The following is a 16,307-nucleotide window of genomic DNA, read 5'->3' on the forward strand; positions in this document are numbered from 1 at the left end:
GATCTCATCTCTTCAGTTCTTCTTCTCCTCCTTCTGCTTTTTCTTGTGTGTGTGTGTGGGGGGTGAATCAGATCTTTCATAGCCCAGCTTCAACCAGAGACCTGGCGGAAGAGGTCTTAAAGACCCTTTCTCAACCAGGGTTTTGTGAAACCTTGGGTTTTTTTGACAGCCCTGGAAGGATTTCCTGAATGGGCAAGAATTAATGGATTTTTAACATATTTTTAAAATGTGTTAAACAGTGATCAGGTGATATGACCATATATGGTCATGTCGACCGGCTTCTCCCCCCCCCCCTCCAAATTGTCCAATGATGGGCCTGGAGGGGACAGGAAGGGGAGGGGCCCCAGGTGGGCATGTCCACAGCTCTGCTCCCTGACTATATTCTGCACGATTGTGCCACTTCTGGGTTTTCTCAAAGCCTGAAGCATGTTTTAGGGGTTTCTCAGTGGTAGAAAAGTTGAGCCAGGCTGGCTTAGATAAACTCTTGTAGAGTAACTGTCTGGTGTTTAACTAGGACAGCTGCAGAAGCAATATACCCCTGAAACCCAGATCCTGGGGGCAAACAACCTGTAACCAATTTTTACGACTGACCAGTTTTTATGGCTGGGCTAAACCAGTTGTAGTTGGATCCAGCAAAATAGAAAATGAACTGTTTTTTAAATACCCCGCTTTTCACTACCTGAAGGAGTCCCAAAGCTGCTTACAAACACCTTTCCCTTCCTCTCCCCACTAAAGACGCTCTGTGAGGTAGGTGGGGCTGAGAGAGCTCTGCCAGAACGGCCTTGCCGGAACAGTTCTAAGAGAGCTTCGGCTAGCCCAAAGTCACCCAGCTGGCTGCATGTGGAGGAGCGTGGAATCAAACCAGGTTCTCTAGATTCTTGTCCACCGCTCTTAACCACGACACAATGCGCATTCTTGGCTTTCTGGCTTTCTCGCTAGCTTCAGATGTGCTGCATTGTCGACCGTGCCTTTAGAAAGTCCAGACCAAATTATCTGCCAGCGATTTGAATGGCACATATTGCAGAAAGGCGTGCATCGAAAAAGGCCCGGATGCCAGTATCATTCTTCCTGCGGGTTCTTCCTTGTTCGCTCTCTCTCTGCCCTCTTTGCATGGGAATTCCACCTTCCTCCCTCCACGATTCTGGCGTGTTTCTGGCTGCCTCCTGGCCGCCTTCTCCCCCCCCCCCTTCCCCTCTCCTTCAGGATTCCCTTCTGGCACACACCTGATATTCTATCCTGGCCGAGTTCATGCCTCTTGCTCAGATCAGATGTGGCTTTGGGGGGTCATGTGACACAAGAAAGTTGCTATAAATATAGTGACACCCTTCCATCGCTGCCCCAGACGCCTTTGGGGGCAGGAAGAAAAGAAAGTGAGGAAGGCAGAAGGAACAGGGGAGGGAGGGAGGGAGGCAGAGGCAGGCCATGCAGCGGGCCAAGCTGCTCGGGGGGCTTGGCGTTCGGCTGGCGGCAGCCTTGACGTGGCCCAGCCAAGGTTGAGCACGGCACGATGGAGCATTCAGGGCGCAAGGCAGGCGATGCCCGGAAGGACACGGCGTTGTGGGGCGGTGCCCCCCAGTATGACTATGTCCAGTTTGAGCATTGCACCACCTATGGGATCCCGTCGGAGGCGGGCCACGAGACTGGGGGGGCCGGGGACAAGACGCGTTATCCGGAGAAGGCCTTCAACCATGCTCAGGTAGGGGGCGGAATCCGCTGGCGGGTCTAAACCAGCTCTGAGGCTTTTGTTGCTGCCCCACCCCCACACCTGGGGAGGCCTTAGTGGACTGGCAAATCAAGTGGTAGGGTTGCCACCTCCAGGTTGGGAGATTCCTGGAGGTTTGGAGGCTGGAGGGGGCAGGGTTTGGGGTAGGGGAGAGGTGAGGCCTCTGTGGGATATGATGCCATAGGTCCCTTTGTCCAGAGCAGCCATTTTCTTCAGGGGGACTGATCCCTGTCGTCTGGAGATCAGTTGTGATTCCGGGAGATCTCCAGGACCCACCGGGAGGTTGGCAACCCAATGAGGTCGCAGATTTTGAGTGCATGATCGACAGAAAGATACCACTTCAGACTGCCTGTTTGTGTGCGGTGTTGGTATTGGTGCTGGTAGAGGTTGTGTTTTTTATGCTCTCCCCTGTAAAAATGCTCTGCAGTTAGATGCTTAGCACAGGACGGAGGAACAGCCAGTCTAGTTCTTTGCATGTTGCGGAATTTTAAACAGCTGCAGTCCCTCCCCTGCGGTCTGAAGCCGGCCGGCCTGTCCTATCGCCCCTGTTCTACTGCTGAGTGTGTCGACCAGCCCTGATGTGGACACATAAAAGCAATGCAAAGCCAGACTCTCAGAAGCCCATGGGCAATGGGGGAACGATCACCACCCTGCCAGAGTAGTGCAGTGAATTAAGGAGGGGTTAATCTCCATTGGGGCACCCTTAGCAGACTGAGGGAGTCCGTGGAGAGGGCCTAGAAAGAAGACATAGTCTGCAAAGACATAGCCTGCACTGATGCACATTTTGCTGGAAAAGATGGTTTAACGTGGAATCCTTTCAGAAGTTGCTTTCAGCTTTTCTCTGGGCCTGCACAATAGAGCTCGTCCTCCAGGGCTATGGATGAGGCCAGGGCCGGTAGAAGATCGGATGGGGCTCCCCCCCTGGAAAATAGGCTCCCCCACCGGTCCATTAATTGGCGTGGCTGATTGTCACGCCCCTCCCCTAGCCACCCTAGCCACCCTCAGTGGTCAGAACTGTGATGATACCCTCTTATATTAAATACCTACATTAAACTCTTTATAAAGCGTAGCTGTGGTTAAATGGGATCCGGGAAGATCAATAAATACTGAAAAATATCAGAATGAGCATGATTAAAGAGGAGAGTCTAATATGGAAATCATTCAAACGTAGCCGGTGACTTACTGTAAATTATGGCTCCAAACAATATATGTAAATTTTATCCTTTTTGGAGACAGCCTCCTAGGATAAGGTGGCCAGGATAGTTCTGCATTTGGGGCATTTGCGTTTTCCAAATGTCCCGCGGCATTCTCCAATTTATTTATTTATTTATTTATTTATTTATTTATTTATTTATTTATTTATTTATTTATTTATTTATTTATTTATTTATTTATTTATTTAGGCGGCGCACTGTGCAGCAGCCCAACAAGCAGGCCGGCATCAGGAGGCCCCTGCGCAGGTGCCCAGCTCCGGGGCAGGGCTTGTGTGGCGCCGCCATTCCCGCTGCGGCCTGCCGCTGTAGGGAACTTTTTACTACCCGAAGAAGTCGTGGCTTAGTTCCCAGCCGGCTCTGCTGCCGCCGACTCAGGCAGCCTTTTCCTGCATGCCATCCTGCCTCTTCCTCCCTTTAAAGATGGACCCGTCTGCCGGGCTGTTCCCGGACCACAACACTTCTTGAGTCCAGTCGTGGGGGAGGGGGAGGGGAAGGGGGGGGGGCTATGCAGTGGTGGTGTGTCCCGCCTTATGTTCCCTTAATTCTGCTCACTTTATCCTAAGAGTGTATTATCACAGTTCTGAGCACTGAGGCAGACCCAGTAGGGTCGAAACGTGTTCGGTCTGGTCTTATGTGCTGTTAGTTCTGTATAGTTTTTTAATGAAGTTTTTAATCTGTTTTTAATTGTGCACTATAATCAAGAAGTTTTACATTATTTTATTGTACCGCTCAACTTCTGAGTTCCTACCTGTTGAGGTTCGGTTGTGTTCCTTTTTTTGGTTTTGGTCCAGGCAGGCTGTCCAACTCTGAGTTGGGAAATTCTTGGAGATTTTGGGGGTCTCTGTGATGCACCTGCTAAGCATGGTAACCATTTGCATGACTCAAGTGACACAGGGAATTCCATGCACATACAGCTTCCGTACATGTGAATCAGAGCATTGGACAACAACAAAAGTGGTGTGCACATGGACAATCCATGCATTGCCAGGGTCACATGAAATGGTGACCACATATATTCAGGAGCAGTATAGGGACCCCACACTCCTGATTCAGACCTCTGGAAATTTCCCAGCTTGTGCGGACGTAAACTCTGAAGAGGGCTACTGTGCTTTCGAGATGCACAAAATCTTCTATCGTTCTTCAGATCTTGTGAAGCTTTGTATACCTTAGTGAATGGATTTGTAGTGTGGAATTAGCATGCATGGCCATGGAGTTGAAGAGCTCACAGTAAGATACTTGGGGAGGTTTCCAAGTAATAATCTGGGGAAACGGTAATCCTGAATTTGTTTTTGATCAGTTATCCCTAATAAAATGCTGGCATTCTTGTGAGCAGTGCACGCAAAGCATCTTTCCAACAGTCTTTCAAAAGATTAAGAGCTGTTTTTTTATATCCCGCTTTCCACTCCCCGAAGGAGTCCCAAAGCAGCTTATAAACACAGAAAATCATGGAATAACAAGAGATGGAAGGGACCTCCTGGGTCATCTAGTCCAACCCCCTGCATTGTGCAGGATAATCACAATCCTATTGCTCATCCACTGTAACCTGCCACCCCCTTGAACCTTCACAGAATCAGCCTCTCCGTCAGATGGCTATCCAGCCTCAGTTTAAAAATTCACGAAGATGGAGAACCCACCACCTCCCGAGGAAGCCTGTTCGACAGAGAACCCGCACTGATTGTCAGGAACGTCTTCCGGATGTTTAGACGGAATTTCTTTTGAATTAATTTCATCCCATTGGTTCTGGTCTGTCCCTCTGGGGCAAGAGAGAACAACTCTGCTCCATCCTCTATATGGCACCCTTTTTAAATACTTGAAGATGGTTATCTGGTCCCCTCTCAGTCGTCTCTTCTCCAGGCTAAACAGACCAAGCTCCCCCAACCTTTCCTCATACATCTTGGTATCCAAACCCCTCACCATCTTCGTCGCCCTCCTCTGGACACGCTCCAGTTTGTCTACATCCCTTTTCAACTGTGGTGCCCAAAACTGAACACAGGACTCCAAGTGAGGCCAAACCAGAGCAGAGTAAAGAACCCCTTTCCCTTCCTGTCCCCACAACCAACCCCCTGTGAGGTCGGTGGAGCTGAGAGAGCTCTAAGAGCCCTGCTCTGTGAGAACAGCTCTAAGAGAACTGTGACTTGTCCATAGTCACCCAGCTGGCTGCCTGTGGAGGAGGAGCAGGGAATCTAACCCAGTTCTCTGAATTAGAGTTGGCCCTCTTCAACCCCTACACTACGCCGGCTGTCGACTGATCGTTCCCCCTTTTCTCACCAACGCCCGTCACCTCATAGGAAACCGAGAAGAGGCTGCAATGTGCTTCCAAAGGCCTAGAATTCTTCACATGCCCTCAGTTCCACCCAACAGAACCCAAACAGATCAGCCATCGGCTCTGATGCCCCAACGTGTTTTGCTGCAAAGTACTGATTCCAGCTGTCACGCAAATAATCATGACTGGCATGAAATCTTTGACAGCTCTCGGTCCCTTCCTCCTTTTCAGCGACTTTGGGGAGGGGGGGGGATGCTTCACACAAGGATGTCCGCTCAGTTGTTCACCGTCTCCCCACCTGCCCCCTGTGATGTCATCGTGTAGCCGGATCTCTGATTGGCCACGCAGCGATGGGACCTTCTCCCATTGAGTGCATGATCCCTAACTGGGGGGAATAAAAAATTTAGCAACTAGTGGAACCTTGCCCATGATGTAAAAAGAAGAAGAAGAGTTGGATCTTATATGCCGCTTTTCTCTACCCGAAGGAGGCTCAAAGTGGCTTACAGTCGTCTTCCCTTTCCTCTCCCCACAAGAGACACCCTTTGAGGGAGGTGAGGCTGAGAGAACCCTTTGAGGGAGGTGAGGCTGATATTACTGCTCGGTCAAAACACATTCCACGTAACGGGTGTGGAGGCAGCTGTCCAGAGCCGGCACTGAGACCTGGTCAGTCTGCTGTCACCACTGCCCAACTTCAGTGCCCAGCCCAGTCCCTGGCACATGGCTGTGCTCAGCCCCACTTGCTGCGCTGCCACCACCCCTCTTTGGTGTCTGGCTCCGGGACGTGGCTGCTCTGAGGCTGCCTCCCTGCCTCTTATGCTGAGCTGGAGGGGGGGGGGAGGGACAGACATCACATCCAGAATGATTTCTATTTCCCGAGCGCACCATAAGTTGTGTTTCCACGTCAAAACCCCGGGCGTCTCATGCGGGAACAACTAGTGGTGGGAGAGGCACAAAGACATCCCTTGCTTGCAAGATTTACACCCAACATCCATGGCCAGCCAGCAAAAGAAACCAGGGGTCCAATCCATCAAGTTGTTTTTCAGGAGAAGGGAAAGTCTATCATGATGTAGATTCTGGTTCCGGCCTTGGAATTGTTGAATGTTTGGGGCAGCCACAGAAACTGCAGGGATCGCAACTCGTTGGCGGGACAAGGGGGGAAAGTACAACTTTCCCCAGACACCTGCTGCCCTTGTCCTCTCCTTTGTCCTGCCACTGTGTCGCAATGCCTTTAAGCCTGGATCTTAGTTCTCGTATAACAGTGGTTCTCAACCTGGGGGTCAGGACCCTTTTGGGGTTCGAATGGCCCTTTCACAGGAGTTGCGGCAGTGCAAGCAAACTAGTGTCTCCCGAAAATCAATTTTTGTCTCAGGGAGGGTGCCTGCACACAAATCTTTGTTGGTCTTAAAAGTGCCCCTGGTCTCCATGTTTGTTCTTCCAAATCATTGGTTTTCGTGACTCGGTTTGTACCCTGCCCTCCTCCCCAAGGGGGTCCCAAAGTGGCTGACATTGCACCTTTTCCGTTTCATCCACACAACAGCCTTGCGGGGTAGATCGAGAGAGCGGTCGTCTGTCTGGAGCAGTGGAAAAGAGCGAGATCGGTATGGTGAACTGAGAAACTCCGGGGTAAAAAACAAGTTATATACAATCATGAACAATGGGTCTTCACGCCATTGGTCAGTTTGGGTTTAATTTCTGTGAAAGAACACTTGCATAATTTTAAGGTTGGGGGTCACCACAACATGAAGAACTATATTAAAGGGTTGTGGCATTAGGAAGGCTGAGAACCACTGCTGTATAGGATTATGGCAGCAAGACGGTTATATGCTCAAACCTGGCAACATTTGTTATTACCCACAATGGGAGAAAGGTTGATAAAAATGGGGAAGAGGCAGAGATGGCCAACCTTAACTCTAGAATTCAAGAATAGACAACTGCTCTATTTGCTGTTAACAGCAAGCCTCTTATAGACCCCTTGTGTGGTACGAACAGAAAGGTAGTGATGGCGTAGACCAGGGATTAAGGGGAAAATACGAGACTATAGGGAAAAAAGAGGAATCGGCTTTTCTTGTTGTTGATACATTCATAAATAGTCATTTATATTCACCGTAAAATCGGTAGCCTCTTATTCCTTTCTTCTCTTCTTTCTCTTTAGTTCTTTTCCTTTCTTTTTCTTTAATGTTATGCTGTAAAATTTTCGATAATAGTCAATCCAAGGATTCGCTGTATCGGCTCCTTCGCTTGCAGATTTGGCTACTTTTTAAAGGATTCTGGGATGCTTTCTGCTCAACAGTGCAGCAACGGTGTTTGCCTCATTGCCAAGGCCACTTTTGAGAAAGTTCTGCAGTCCCTGGGGATCCAGACAGGGGTGGTCTGAAGGGTGCTCAGCCGTTGAGCCATTTCTGAAACAAACCTACTGTGACGGCAAAGGGAAGCATGTCTGCTGTCGTAGTTTTTTTTGCATTTTGTGATGCTTAAGAAAGAACAGCAGAGGGATCAGGCTGGTGGGGTGGGAATTCGGGACAGAGGCCACAAAGGGGCAAAGCCCAGGGCTGAAGGGTTCTTCAAAATCAATGGCTGTATAGTTTGAGGATCAAAAATAGAGATGCCAGTCCTCAATTATAGCTCATCTTCAGGCAACAGAGATCAGTTCCCCTGGAGGAAATGGCTGCTTTGGATGGGGAAATCCATTGCATTCTACTCCTCCGAGGTCCCTCCCCGCCCCAAACCCCGCCCACTCTTGGCTCCACCCCCAAAGTCTCCAGGGATTTCCAACAAAGAGCTGGCAAGCATAACCTAAAAAGACACTCAAGGAAGTGGAGAAAATGGGAAAGCGCCTGAACTTTGTGTGCCAACCGCTATGTGCGGCCTCCGAGACAGGAATAGTACATGGAAAACCTTCTGAGATCACCACGCTCCCACAGGGCATTCTATATTCCGTCTCTACTGGCATTCCCCCAAGTACTGAGGCTTCCCCGGGTTTCCTTTGTGCCTTTCCTTAGCAGCCTCGAGAACAGGTTTGTGGTGCAGAATGTGAAAAGTTCTTCTTTCCCCCCACCAAAGTCCAATTTCCATCTCTTTGGCTCAGTGTTTCCCCTCCTTTCGACTTGGTGTTTATGCCCGTCCGATATTCTCAGCATGTTCTCGTGTTGCTTCTTAGTCATCGTTTAGCTAGCTCTTTCTAAATCTTCCTCCTCGGGTCAGTCCCTCCAGCTGCTCTCCAGGATCTCCGGCAATTTTTCAGGACCTTCCTGGCGCTGCTCCCCCACGCTGAGCAGCCGAACGGCCTGCGGCTGGTTTTCCTTTGCAGTGGGAACAAAGAATGTTGCAAAGGGTGTACAGAGGGGAGTTCCAACACTGACAAGAAATAGGTGTTCATGGGTCCAGGATGAGACTGCTCTCCTTCCATTCCCATACAGGGTTTTAAAAGTATAAGTAGTGCTCTGTATGCAGACAATCTGAGGCAAGGAATAAGAGTCTGAGATCCTGGACTCTTGAATGGGATTTGTTGAGTCTCTGCTCTTAATCATGTCTTGGATTATGTACTAGAACTATCAAGGGCCTCTGTTAAGGACCAATTCCGTGTCTTGGCGGGAGCCTCACACTTGTATATAAGTTCCCCGGTTTTGTTTGTTGTTGTCCGGTGTTCATGTGCTTAGTAAAGAGTTGGTTGTTTGGAGCTGAAGCGTCCGTGTCTTTGCTGAACCCAAGGATTTAGGAGGTAGGAATCTCTGCTGCTCCATCTTTATTCTCCATCACCTTCTCCAGTTTCTGAAGGGGCTTCTCCAGAGCCTGTTTTGATGCTTTTCCATCAGACTTACTCACTGGAAGTTTCCAGCATGAGCTAATAGAAGTGTGTTTATACCCCTGTAGTGCTAATGAAATGGAGACAGTTTCTCACATTTTGCTTTACTGGGAATTCTAGACTGACATCAAGAATTGTCTAATATGTGTGTGTGTGTGTGTGTGTGTGTGTGTGTATCCATATACGTATATATAGGTGTATGGGTGTGTGTGTGTATGTATATATAGGTGTGTGTGTATGTGTATGTGTATGTATATATGTATATATATATATAGGTGTATGCGTGTGTGTGTGTGTGTGTGTGTGTTTGTATATGTATGTATGTATGTATGTGTATGTGTATGTATATATGTATATATAGGGGTGTGTGTGTGTGTGTGTGTGTATAGATAGATAGATAGATAGATAGATAGATGGATGTACATATATAGGTGTGTGTGTATATATATATATATATATATATATGTGTGTATGTATGTATGTATGTATGTATGTATGTGTATATATATATATATGTATGTATGTATGTATGTATGTATGTATGTATATATGTATATATGTATATATGTATATATGTATTGGTATATATAGGTATATATAGGTATATATATATATAGGTATATGTATATATATAGGTATATAGGCATATAGGTATATAGGCATATAGACGTATAGGCATATATGTATATGTATATTTGATTTCCTAACTAGAACAATAACACATAAAACTAGGAAACAACATAAGAAACACCAAAAGAAAATGCAAATAGTCTGAAACATCATTCATTATTCTGATGCCTATCAAAGTGTCATGTCAATTACATGTCTATTACAAGGTTGTCATGTCTATTACAAGGTTGGATACACCGTTTTCTTGGATGCTTTAGGATGCTTAGGGCTAATCCTGCGTTGAGCAGGGGGTTGGACTAGATGGCCTGTATGGCCCCTTCCAACTCTATGATTCTATGATTCTAAGTCATACCCATAACTCATTACATTATCTTTTTACATATCTTCTGAAAACTTCTTTAAGTAATTTACCAGATTGACCCAAATGTTATTGAAATCCTCATTCTTTCTTGCCTTGAAGTACTTTAATATTATTGGTTAACTAGCATCAAAGCCCATTTTTAAAAAATGGGCTTTGAAAGGGACAGAAGGAGAAAGGAAGGGGAATGGCCCCCTTCTCAGCTGACCAGTTTGGCACAGCATTCGAGGGCGAGGTGGTACCAGGGCTTTGCGGCCTGCAGGGAGGCTCCAAACCTCCCCCACCCCCGCCGGCTTCCTCGCAGCAGGAGTGTACCTGCGAGCCGCCAAGCCCTGTCGCTGCCTCTCTCCTCCTGGGTGCAAACGGAGGCCGCAGCCACAAGGCTTCTAGCAGGCAAGGAGGGAGGGTGGGAGCTGGAGGGGAAGGGCCAATCAGGGTGGACCTGGACGGACAGGGCCCCGGACAGTCTCCTCCCAGGAGGCTGTTTCCCAAATATAAGGGAGCGAAATAGTGTTAAGGATTTTTCCAAAATCATAAATTGCCTTATTTTATTTCTCCATTGATCTAATATTTCCTGCATTTTCACAATGTTTGGCAATGATCATTCTGGCTGCTACAATGAGAAAGTTCAGCAATGTTTTCTGCTTCTGCTGAGTATCACTGTTCAAGAATGTCTGAAGGAAAACAAATTGAACTGAGGGATCTAGCTTCTTGTTTATAATTTTTCTGATTTCTATTACGATCCCCCCCCCCAAATCATCATTCTTACAGAACATCCCCACCACATATGAATCAAGGTTCTCACCTTCCCACAACCTCTCCAGAATCCCTCATATAATATATTCTAGTTGGGGTATAGTGCCATTTTTGTATTACTTTTAGGCCCTGCTCTTGGACTTTCCTTGATAAAGGCTTAAAAGGAATTTACTGAAGTTCCTTTTCAGAAATTGTCTAATTCTGCCCTTGCAGACTCCGTTTTGGATGTTCTAGTTATTCTAATTTCCCTAACAACTTATTAGTTAAGTTCTTACTTCAGTTTCTAACATCTGGAAGAATGGTTCTTCGGTGGAACCGGCTTCCGTGGGAGGTGGTGGGTTCTCCTTCTTTGGAAGCTTTTCAGCAGAGGCTCAAGAGCCTTCTGACAGAAATGCTGATTCTGTGAATTTAACAAAGGAGAGACAGAATCTGTCCAGTGGCTTAATTAAATATAAGAAGATGAAAAGTCTCTTATCACATTTATTTAGACTTTGACTCTGCCAAAACGGTCTCTAGATTCATTTGTTTTCCGTTTTCAGTCTGGCTTTCGTCAGTGGCAATCAGTCCTAAATAAACAAATGTCCTTATTAGTATAACACATAACAAATAACAAATAATAATTGGAAATGTGCACAAATATCCATACCCCCACATGGTTGAATTAAATATATTCACTAAGAGTGCTATCTATAACATAAAAGTAGCTGTTAGAGCAAGTCTTATAATGCCAAAAACATTCATATCTTACCGTCCTTGTTAATGTTTGAAAATATAATAAGGCAAATGCTCTTGTATAATGGAGAGTCAAGGCTATGAGCTCTTGGTCTCAAATTATATACTTCAGCTGTGTTCATTTATTTTGCTGAGCATCTGAGTCAGCAACACCTTGCTATGCAACTTAAAGAGACATGAGTCACGATTCTCATCCCATCAATCACCTGATGATCTATCTACATGTTATAATCTAAATACATATATGTTGCAATGTTGCAAATTTAACAAATTTTAGAACGTGTCTTTACAAAAAAACAGGATAAATCAAAGTCCATATTTAACCCAAAGGGTTGCATTGTCTGTAAGCTGAACATGTAACAGCATTCCCTTTGCAGCAGTTTCTTCCTCACATCCAGCCTTTGATGTCTTCCTGGTGAAATTTGCTCTATTCCATAGAATCGGAGGTCCTCAGCTTCATGTTTAAATTCGAGACAGTGGGCGGTTAACGGAGCCTCTTGAATTCTGTGAATTTAGGCAGACTGTGATGGGTAGGAAGGGATTGTGTCTGAGCTTGGCTCTTGTGGCCCTTTCTTGCACGCCCAGGGAAATGACGATCACCATTTTGGAGCCAGGAGGCAAATTTCTTCCAAGCCAGACTGGCCAGGGATTCTAGTTTTGTTTTTTGATTTTTCTTTTTGAAGGGGACATCATCTGGGTATGGAGATGGTATCACTGTAGGAGGGCAGGTAGTTGTGGGTTTCCTGCATCCTGCATGGGGTTGGACTAGATGACCCTGGAGCTCCCTTCCAACACCGTGATTCTTTGATCTCATACTGGCAAAGTTTTGTTATATTGCTAGCAGAGTACAGAGCCATCTGGTGCCTGGTGGAACTGTGTGATAATATCATTGCTTTTTTCTTATGCTTGATTTCTATTTTCTCTCTGTGTGTATTTCTTTTTTCTTTGCTGGTCAATGGACTGAATAAAGTATGAAGATGCGTTCTCGGTCATCCAGGCTACAAGCAGAAATGTGTGTGGGGGAACCTTGATGTATAAAGGCAGGAAAGCGAGGTGGTAAATCATGGCTAGCTCCTGAAGCCCAAATACAAATGGTTTGTTGCAATCATGATTCTATGAGTGTCCGGCATTGTGCGCGGGGTTGGGCTAGATGACCCAGGAGGTCCCTTCTAACTCTGTTATTCTATGATTTTATTCTATGCCTACAAGAAATTATCAGACTTCCGGATGAGAAACTTTAACCTTGCACAAAAAAGGAACTCAACATTGTAATCCTGCATAGAGTCAGGCCAGCCTCAATCCAGAAAAATCAATGGGATTAGACGACAATAGCTCAGCACAGGATTGCATGGAGTGCTTGCTGGTTAGTCTATTTTTCTTGCAATTATTCGTTGAAGCGCTGGAAGGCAGAAGCAAGCTACTTCCCGGGTGTCTTTCCTTTTTAATGTTTTCCTAGTGTTGACCTGCAGCAGTGCCAGACTAAACCTGGCCCTGTAAGAGACATCTTCCGAATCTTATTTTGGCAAAAAAACATTTCAAGGGGAAAGAATGAACCAAGTTCATGAATGTTATGAGTTTTATCGGTCTATCGTCTCTAACAAGGATTTGCTTTTATCCAGATCCAGAATTTCCAGCTCACACCCCAGTGCAAAAGGGATACTACGTTGAGAACATGCGGCTTGGCTTAACCTAAAACGTCCTGGCCTATATTGTAGCATCAATGTTATTTAGAGCAGAAGCAGCGTGTGGCAGGGGAAAACAACATAGCAGCATGGTAGCAAGCAGCACATGGGTCTCACCAAGCCAAGCACAGAGCACTCTGGCTCCTAGCTATGCAAAGAGCTCTGGCCAGAATAGAACAGAAAATTTATCATCTGCTGTGACAGCAACAAAGGCTAGGTAGAATTTTCTTCTCCTTGAGGCAGGAAGATCAGGATTGATCCCAGAGGGGGACGAACTCTCAAAGGAGAGTTTATAAACTCTCAGGACATGAGAAAGAAACTTTCTTGTTTAAGGGGCTTTGGCCAAGCCCATCTGGGTCTTTATCTAGGGCAGTGGTCCTCAACCTTACTAATGCCGTGGCCTTTTAATGCAGTTCCTCATGTTGTGGTGAAATTATATCATGCAAGTGTTCTTTCACAGAATTTAAACTGAAACTGACCAGTGGCATGAAGATCCATTGTTCATGATTGTATATAAATTGTTTTTTCCCCCCAGGGTTTCTCAGTTCAGTTCTGCCTCTTGTACCACCATGCCCATCTCACTCCTTTTCGCTGCTCCAGACAGACGAACGCTCTCTTGATCTACCCCAAAAGGCTGTTGTGTGGATGCCCCCCCCCCGGCCAAGCTGCTTGCCCTGCCACGACCCCTGTGAAAGGGGTCCCCTGATCTAGGGCAAGTTTCTTCAACCACGGTTTCGTGACGTATATGCTTGGCTTCCTTCACAATATATGCTGTTATGTTTGTTAAAAGCTTGTATCTTATTTACCTCTGTCTGACAGCTTGATACTCTGTAAGCCAGGCTTTCTCAACCAGGGTCTCGTGAAACCTTGGGGTTTCTTGACAGCCCCAGAAGGGTTTCCCAAATGGGTGGGAGGTAATTAATTGTTTAGATATGTCTAAAATTTGTTCTTTATCAGGTGATATGACGATATATGGTCCTGTTGACCCGCCCCCCCCCCCAATGGCCAATGATAGGTTCTCTGAGATGCCCCTGTGGAAAACTTACTTACTTGCTACAGACTTACTCACAAAACAAAATATTCTGGCCACGGAACTGAAAATACACTTGGAAGGACTTCACCAATGTGTAGTTCCAAGCAGTATATGTCCTTAAATACCCTTGTCAGAAGCTTTATTGTATGTGTATAACATTGAGAAGTCTAAATAAACAAATGGATTCGGGAACACAAAAGCAATATTTTTATGAAGATTTTTTGGATCATAGTAATGGCCTCTGTGGCCTTTTGCGCTACAGAAAACACAGGTCATTCTAATGTGACAAATCTGTGCTCAAGAAGCACAATGGTCCTTGAGACCCAAAGCCGTGCAACCTTGCCGGTTAAAAGAAGAACTTGAGCTATCTCTGGTGATTAAGATACCACATGTGCTGGCTTAGTTCCTTTTGGCTCATATATCTATGGGGACTTCTGCTAGCGACTGACTTAGGCATGCAAAGAAATCCAGCCTCTCTGTTTTGCAAGTAGCATTTATGTGGGCACGGCCTCATGTTCAACTTTCTGCATAGGTTTTGCTCTTCTTTCTTTTGCTTGCTTGTAGGTTTCAGGCTGAGCTTGAGAAGTTTTTATTTGATTGTTAAAGGAGAAAGATCTTGAGGTCGCAGTGGACCGCTCTATGAAAGTGTCAATCCAGTGTGCTGCAGTGGAGAAAAAGACAAACTCTTATGGCTTATTCTGCACTTGCTGGATAATGCATTTTCAGGGAAACAGAAAAATCTGCTTCTAAAATGCCCTGAAATTACATTATCCAGTGTAGAGATCATAAGGAAAGGGACTGAGAATAAAATGGCTGATATTGAAATGTCCATGTATAGATCTTTGGTGCATCCTTGTTTGAAACACTGTTCTGGTCACATTGCAGGACTAGAAAAAGTACAAAAGTACAACGATATAGGCTAGATATCAGGGGGGAAAAATTTCCCAGTCAGAGTAGTTCAGTAGTGGAATAGGCTGCCTAAGGAGGTGGTGAGCTCCCCCTCACTGGCAGTCTTCAAGCAAAGGTTGGATACACACTTTTCTTGGATGCTTTAGGATGCTTAGGGCTGATCCTGCGTTGAGCAGGGGTTGGACTAGATGGCCTGCATGGCCCCTTCCAACTCTATGATTCTATGATTCTATGATTCTGACCATAATCCCTGAATTAATGCAAAACAACAGTTAGACAGACTATTAGGACTTTCTCTCCTCTTTTGATACAAACCTGGTCTTCTCAGTAAAACCACCTTGTTCCTTTAAGTAGCCTGGTGCTCTGCCTTCTTCCATATCTGAATTCTGCTAACAAGAAGGTGGTTCTGTTTCTTCTTTGTGGGCCCCTCAAATGTTAATGTCTTTCTTTTTGCAGCCTCCCTTAACAACAATGCAGGTCCTGTCAGATTCCTCAGGCTAGTGTTTCCTTGTGGTTTCCTCCAACAGATAACGGAAAGCTACTTGCCTCAGGGAAAAGCCTTTCATTAGAGGCCCAGATATGTGGAATCTGACCTGTGCATGCATGCGTGTGCTGCAAATGTTTTCTTTTGCACAGTTTAGACTGATGTTCTTGAGCATTGTCCAGCAGCAAACAACACAAAAGATCATGCAGTGCGATTCTGGAGGTTGCTGCTGGTATTTCAAAGGCAGTTGGACATTAGCCAGGACCACGGACAGCAGACCCTGAGGTGGGCCAGCTGCCAGCATTCAGGGCTTCTGCCAGGTTGGGGTTGGGAAATTCTTGGAGATTTTGGGAGTGGTGGAGCTGTGGGTGGATGGGATTTGGGGTGGGGAAGGACCTCAATGGAGTATAATGGAATGGAGTTCACCCTCCAAAGCAGACATTTTCTCCAGAGGAACTGATCTCTGTCACCGGGAGATGAGCTATGATTCTGGGGAATCCTCAGGTCACACCTGGGGATTGGCATCCCTACCGCAGGGTCCCCTGTCACTGACCACACACCTCAACAAGAAACAATTGTATTAAAAATAAGGGTCTGGCCAAAATTAAGCAAGTGTCCCCCCCCCACTTCCATGGGACAGATTTTAAATGTTTCAGAGTGATTGCTAAACGCCAGAGTAAAATGTTTTTTTAATTGTGCAAGCAGCACTTTTAACATGGAT

At 46.1% G+C, this 16,307-nt stretch overlaps 1 protein-coding gene across 1 annotated transcript in view; it reads left to right on the top strand.

Moving 5' to 3' along the window:
* Window positions 1-1,504: 1,504 nt before the first annotated feature.
* Window positions 1,505-16,307, top strand: part of CLCN1 (chloride voltage-gated channel 1) — an 88,196-nt gene continuing 73,393 nt past the window's right edge. The window contains exon 1 of the mRNA XM_077345855.1: window positions 1,505-1,696. Coding sequence (XP_077201970.1) covers window positions 1,508-1,696 — 189 coding nt within the window. The 5' untranslated portion in view covers window positions 1,505-1,507. The remainder of the gene's footprint in view (window positions 1,697-16,307) is intronic.

This window comes from Paroedura picta, chromosome 7 (genome assembly GCF_049243985.1).
Source record: "Paroedura picta isolate Pp20150507F chromosome 7, Ppicta_v3.0, whole genome shotgun sequence".
NCBI classification, from domain to species: domain Eukaryota; kingdom Metazoa; phylum Chordata; class Lepidosauria; order Squamata; family Gekkonidae; genus Paroedura; species Paroedura picta.